The sequence below is a fragment of the Eleginops maclovinus genome, chromosome 6 (genome assembly GCF_036324505.1).
Source record: "Eleginops maclovinus isolate JMC-PN-2008 ecotype Puerto Natales chromosome 6, JC_Emac_rtc_rv5, whole genome shotgun sequence".
NCBI classification, from domain to species: domain Eukaryota; kingdom Metazoa; phylum Chordata; class Actinopteri; order Perciformes; family Eleginopidae; genus Eleginops; species Eleginops maclovinus.
In genome coordinates, this window is record NC_086354.1 from 1292225 (window position 1) to 1298656 (window position 6432).

The 6432-nt window shown below is 41.0% G+C and overlaps 1 protein-coding gene across 1 annotated transcript in view; it reads left to right on the forward strand.

Moving 5' to 3' along the window:
- The window catches only part of LOC134865449 (cytochrome P450 7A1), a 5050-nt gene extending 308 nt beyond the window's left edge, over window positions 1–4742 (forward strand). Inside the window, exons 2-8 of the mRNA XM_063884971.1 lie at window positions 901–1141; window positions 1280–1489; window positions 1703–1897; window positions 2032–2231; window positions 2381–2511; window positions 2681–2859; window positions 2955–4742. Of these exons, the coding sequence (XP_063741041.1) occupies window positions 901–1141; window positions 1280–1489; window positions 1703–1897; window positions 2032–2231; window positions 2381–2511; window positions 2681–2859; window positions 2955–3257 (1459 nt within the window). The 3' untranslated portion in view covers window positions 3258–4742. The remainder of the gene's footprint in view (window positions 1–900; window positions 1142–1279; window positions 1490–1702; window positions 1898–2031; window positions 2232–2380; window positions 2512–2680; window positions 2860–2954) is intronic.
- The last annotated feature ends 1690 nt before the right edge of the window (window positions 4743–6432 follow it).

The window sequence follows — 6432 nt, forward strand, 5'->3', positions numbered from 1 at the left end:
ATTTCCCATCACTTTACCAGCATGCTTCTTTGCTGGGGTAGAACAGAAGAATAATACCAGCGTTTGTTACATAAGTATGTATGTGGTGTACACATTCTTTTGCATTGATTATTTTTTAATTATGTTGTAAATTACAAACAGTTTAACCACAGGCAGGCTGTCGGTGCTCAGCTGCTGTGGTCACACTGTAGTCAGATTGACAAAATCAGAAAACTAAAAATATAGAAGCATTATTAGATTATTTTTTTGTTCACTAGACAATCATTTAGAGGTTAAATCCCTCCAAAAATGTACAAACCAGTCTAATGTCTAAATTACAGACATTAAGGCTGGTATGTATCTACAGCAACAGTGCTAACTGGTTTATAATGTTTGGAAATGTGATGGTTTGGTGGCTCAGGATTCAACTTAACACAGTCTGAATGAATCTAAAAGGAAGTGTACGATTTAGTCATCTTTTATGTATTTTGAGGATGCATATTATAAAATCATTAATTAACAGCTACCTCTCTGATTTGCGACTTGTCCACTCAACCAACAGGGTGCCCCAATCTTACATTTCAAACTGAAAGTCTCGTTATTTTTGGCTATGGTGTGGATTTAGAATATGTTCATATGTCAAAGCTGTTTTCTCAGTTTTTCTGTATAAAATAGATATGGAACAAAACACTAATAAGCCGCCTTTAGGTTGAATCACTTTTCTGAATGTAATCAGTAATAGTAAGAAGCAAAATTAGCACAACTTCGACAAAACTCTCATGAACTATTTCCCTAAATAAATGAAATCTTCATGTCCACGAGCAATCTGGACAAACAGCTGATACACAACATAGAAAACAGTTTGAACTTCCATCACAAGCAGTTTACTGAATATTGTCTGCTATCTGTATCTTGCCATAGGCAGCCCGGTGAGCCTGCAGTGGAGAATGGCTTCATCCCCTACCTTGGCTGTGCTCTGCAGTTCGGGGCAAACCCTCTTCAGTTCCTCCGCAGCCGCCAGAAGAGGTATGGTCATATTTTCACCTGCAAGATTGCGGGCCAGTACATCCACTTCCTGTGCGACCCCTTCTCCTACCACTCAGTCATCAGACAGGGAAGACACTTGGATTGGAGGAAGTTCCACTTTGCTACATCTGTGAAGGTACATTGATTGGATTTCCAATGTAATTTTCATAATATTTTCTTTCAGGATATGTGTCTTCCTCAATAGAGGACTTTTCCATGCTTATACTTGTGAGTCCTTCCATGGTCTTAAAGCTCTCCCTCTCACCCTCACCAGGCGTTCGGCCACGACAGCTTTGATCCTCGCCATGGTCACACCACAGAGAACCTTCACCAAACCTTTCTGAAGACCCTGCAGGGTGAGGCTCTGCCCTCCCTGATAGAGAGCATGATGGGTCACCTCCAGGACGTCATGCTGATGTCTGACACACTCAGCCCCAGCAAGGACCACTGGGATGTGGATGGCATTTTTGCTTTCTGCTACAAGGTCAGTAATTGGACTTTGGATTGAAGCATACAAGATGAATTAAGACTCTGCAAACGGTCGGCTGCCCTCTGGCTTGAAGTTCCAGCATTTTATTTATGGACTCTGTATACTCATTGCATATGCATTACCTCATCCACCGTGCCCTACATTCAGACTCATAAACCGTGTTCCAAACTGTCCTAACTTGTTTCCTTCTGTTCTGCTGTCCTCCAGGTGATGTTTGAGTCGGGCTACCTGACCCTGTTTGGTAAAGAGCTGGGTGAAGACAAGGTTCAGGCTAAGCAGGAGGCTCAGAAAGCCTTAGTACTCAATGCTTTGGAAAACTTCAAAGAATTTGACAAGATCTTCCCTGCGTTGGTGGCAGGCCTACCTATCCATGTGTTTAAGAGCGCCCACAGTGCACGAGAGGTGAGAGGCTCCCCCCCCCCACTATCAAAGGAAGCCTTGGTGCTGACCAACCTGTCATCTTTAGCAGTGTAAGCTTTCCATACTTAAAGCTCAGGTATTTCCTTTCTTTAATTATTATTTTTTCTAATGTCCAGAATCTAGCAAAGACCATGCACGCTGAAAATCTGTCCAAGAGGGAGAATGTGTCTGATCTGATCTCTATGAGGATGATCCTGAATGATTCCTTGTCTACCTTCAACGACGTGAGCAAGTCTAGGACCCATGTGGCTCTGCTCTGGGCTTCTCAGGCTAACACACTGCCTGCCACTTTCTGGAGTCTCTTTTATTTGATCAGGTACTGAGACTCCTCACTTTTTCTACTGTGTGCACATAGACACAATAGATCGCTTAAACACAAGACGTTGAGAGTTCTGATCCGTCTGAACAGAAGGACAGTTGAACCATCATCTTCCTGTAAGCTAACTTTCACATGTGATTGCTCAGGAGTCCCGATGCTATGAAAGCAGCTTGTGAGGAGGTGCAGAGAATTCTGGAGGACTCAGATCTGAAGGTTGACCCTAGCAACCCCACACTCAACCTGAACCGGGACCAGCTTGACAACATGCCTGTTATGGGTAAGATTGTACAGATTACTGGAAATAGAAGTTGTACAGCATATCAGATCGCCCGATTTAAGCCTGCCGATGCCTACACATTAAAGCATGGTGTTCTCGGTACACAGTTTGGGCATTTGTTTTACCTAATGTATGTCTTTGTGTCTTTGTGTCTATTTTGTGTCTATAGACAGCATCATAAAGGAAGCCATGCGTCTCTCCAGTGCTTCCATGAATGTACGTGTTGCCAAGGAGGATTTCTTGCTTCACCTTGACAACCAGGAGGCATACCGCATCAGGAAGGATGATGTGATTGCTTTATATCCACCCATGTTGCACTTTGATCCAGACATCTATGAGGATCCCTATGTAAGAGCCCTTTGTAATTACTACAGATAAAGAGAAGTTCTTCTCCAGGCAGTGATTATAATGTGTGTGTCCATTTCTCTTCTCTTCACACACAGGAGTTCAAGTTTGATCGTTTCCTGGACGAGAAGGGTAAGGAGAAAGTGAACTTTTCGCGCAACGGCCGGCGACTGCGTTACTTCAACATGCCCTTCGGCTCCGGGGTCACCAAATGCCCCGGCAGATTTTTTGCTGTGTATGAGATCAAACAGTTCCTGACTCTGGTGCTCTCCTACTTTGACATGGAACTGTTGGACCCTGCAACCCAAGTTCCGCCTCTTGACCAATCCCGTGCTGGTCTGGGAATCCTGCAGCCTACCTACGATGTGGACTTCAGATACAAGCTGAGGTCCACCTGCTAGGCTCTTCGTTGAGGCACAGTGATTTAGGAACATATTGTACATAATGTATATTTAACAGTGCTAATGAAGTGTTTATGTATATGTAAATAGATTGAATGATATATTGTTTTAGCATATTTTTGTTGCCACTGAAGAACATGTATTCTGCACATATGGATAAACCCCATACCTGCTAGTGCTGCCGTACTCTTCCCATCTGGAGCCTGAAGCAAACATCTCAGAGTCAAATGTAACAACCTCAGAGACCCAGAGCCACATATATTCATAAAACATATCATGTGTGGCCCTTTTACCACAAATCTTCTTTTCAAATTAAGTGGCAGTGTTTCTGTTCAGCAGCCGGCCGCTGTTTGACTGTTTTTATTCTTGAAATAGTCTTCACATTGAGTCAGATTTGTTTACAGTTTTCCCTTCACAGGGAGGTGTAGAACATTACTTTTATAGATGAAGGCAAATCCCCCCCAGGGAGCCAAAATATAATATAAAATATATTTTAAAAATGACCTCAGTGCTGGTAAGTCTTTAAAATAAAATGTATCATTACAAATTTAAATGAATAGGCCAAATGAAAGCTGGCAGATATCAATCTGAAAAAGGAATGATCTCATCAGTACAGTTTAAATTACACATTTAACGTATAAATGGGTTAAACATACAACACACTGGTGGTTCCCTTTCTGCACTTGATATATTTCCACTTCTAGGATGGACTATCACAGCATCATTCTGCTATTCTACTACTGTGGCTCATCTGTTCTGCCGCAGTGCTTTTCATTCACAAATGGCTGACCAGACTCTTCTAATTTTATCAATGAATGTATATTACTGCAATCAGCATCATTTACAAACTTCACCTTGAAGTAGAAGATAGAGCTTCCATCAACCTTGGAGTTTGCCCCCTCAAGTTGTTGCAGTATGCTGTCACAAAAGACCTGACTGTCCCACACAGAGCTTCATCTGTCGCCGTCACCAACCCTCTGAGTGTAATGCTGTCAGGCATGTTGTTCAATATTAAGATAAGCTGTGATTGGTTTGATGAGGAGATATTAGCATTCTGCATTTCTCAAGCAGTCGGCTGAAACATGGGGACAAGCTAAAAATCTGAAAGAAAAATACAGTTTTAATGAAGGTGCATTCACAAATTGAAGAGATGAGATCATTGACATATGTGCTGCATACCTGTCCTTACAGTTTCTATCATTAAAGAACGTGTCAGTGTTGATGTCCAATTTCAGAAAGTTCTCTTGACTTCCAGAAAGGGAATTCATAGAAATTACACATGATAGTTAATGCAGCTGACAGACATCAACATGATTCTAGAACACATGTCTTTATGGGATGTAAACAAGGTCAGACCACCACTGTTAACATGCACAGGTGTTTTCATGTTGCCCTCTGACAATCTGAAGGGTTAGCCCTGAACAAAAGTGGAACCTACACGTGTACATGCTGTGCGGACAGAAAATAAATCAATACACATGTGCACTCTGTGTCCCACATCTGTCTCTCTCTATTAGAGCTGCACCTGAATGCAGCTCTAATAGGTATTTCATGTTATCAAAATATGCACTGGTGCAATATTTAAATCGCAGTAAGAACAGATTTGAAAAACAATTTCAAGGAAGCATTAAGGTGCTCTTAATCAACAGACTTATTAAAACACCATGATCATTTTAATATTTGTTTCTGACAAAATGATAAAATGATGCAAAATAATATAATATCATTTAAAATATATTATCGCTTTGGAAAAGGCTTAATTCCGGCAGCCATTGCTGCCTTAGAGGTCCCGTATTATGCTATATTTTGATAATATATTATATGGCCATATATGTACGGGGACTTACTGTGGTTGATTTGCTTCTGATATATGTATTAAAGACATTAAAAAGTGCATTTTGCATAATAGGGTACAATTTTAGTAAAATTTTTGAGTACTTCTTCCACCTCTAAATTGACAGGTAGTAAAGGACCAGAATGCATCGCTGGTCTCCCGGCATACTGCAAGGAACCCAAAGTGCATTTTGCATAATAGGGGACCTTTAAATATCAGGGCCCGCTGAATGTACCTGCCATGTGGGTCGCCATCTGATGTTTTCTGTGTTGTTGTTGTTGTTTATATATTGTTTGAACTGTATATGGCGTTCAAGGAAAGTGCTGTGAAAATGAATGAATGAAACGGGGACAATACATCTAATATAATCTAAACATCAAGAAAATGATTGTTACTAAGTTTGACAATTTTCTGTAACATAAAGTTTTATTAAGTGACACTTACTAACACATTTTATTGCTTATTTATTTATGTATTTTGTTTGACTTTTTTTGTAGCCTAAAACAAAGTTGTCATTTTTAACACTGGGAAACCTGGAAAAGGATAAAAAACACATTTATATAACTTTGATGAGTTTTTCATGAACAGCATTTCAAGCTGTTTCTAATATCAATTATACATGAATTCAAGATATATTTAGAGATCCTTTTGTGTTATTTTCGTGCATTTATGTGAACAATTCATGGTGTACGGACTCTGTGACTGTTGACACCCACTGCTCTGCTGATCTGAAGTTCCTGATTATTAAGTGCAGGCCCTTCTACCTACCACGTGAGTTTACCTGCATTGTTGCTGCTGCAGTTTATGTCCCTCCGGATGCTAATGCTAAAGTGGCCATGAAAGAACAGTGTGCTGCTATTAACAAACTGCAAACCATGCACCCGGACGACGCCTTTATTGTCGCTGGGGACTTTAATCACTGCACCTTATGATCTGGTTTACCAATGTTTCATCAGAATGTCTCCTGCACCACAAGGGTACAAAAAACTTTGGATCATGTTTACACCACTGTGGTTGACGCTTACAAAGCCACACCCCTCCCCCACCTTGGACAGTCCGACCATCTCTCTCTGTTCCTGCTCCCCAAATACAACACGTCATCAAACGTGTGAAACCCACAACAAGGATCATCAAGTTCTGGTCTGAGGGTGCTGACTCCACTCTACAGCACCAATTCCAACACACAGGTTGGTCTTTGTTTTCTGCCCAAGCCACCATGGACTCTCAGTCAATTACTAACATTGACATTTTCACTAACTCTGTCCTGGACCACATCAACAGGTGTGTGAACATTGTGACATCATACAAAAAAAACAAAACTTTCCCCAACCAGAAGCCCAG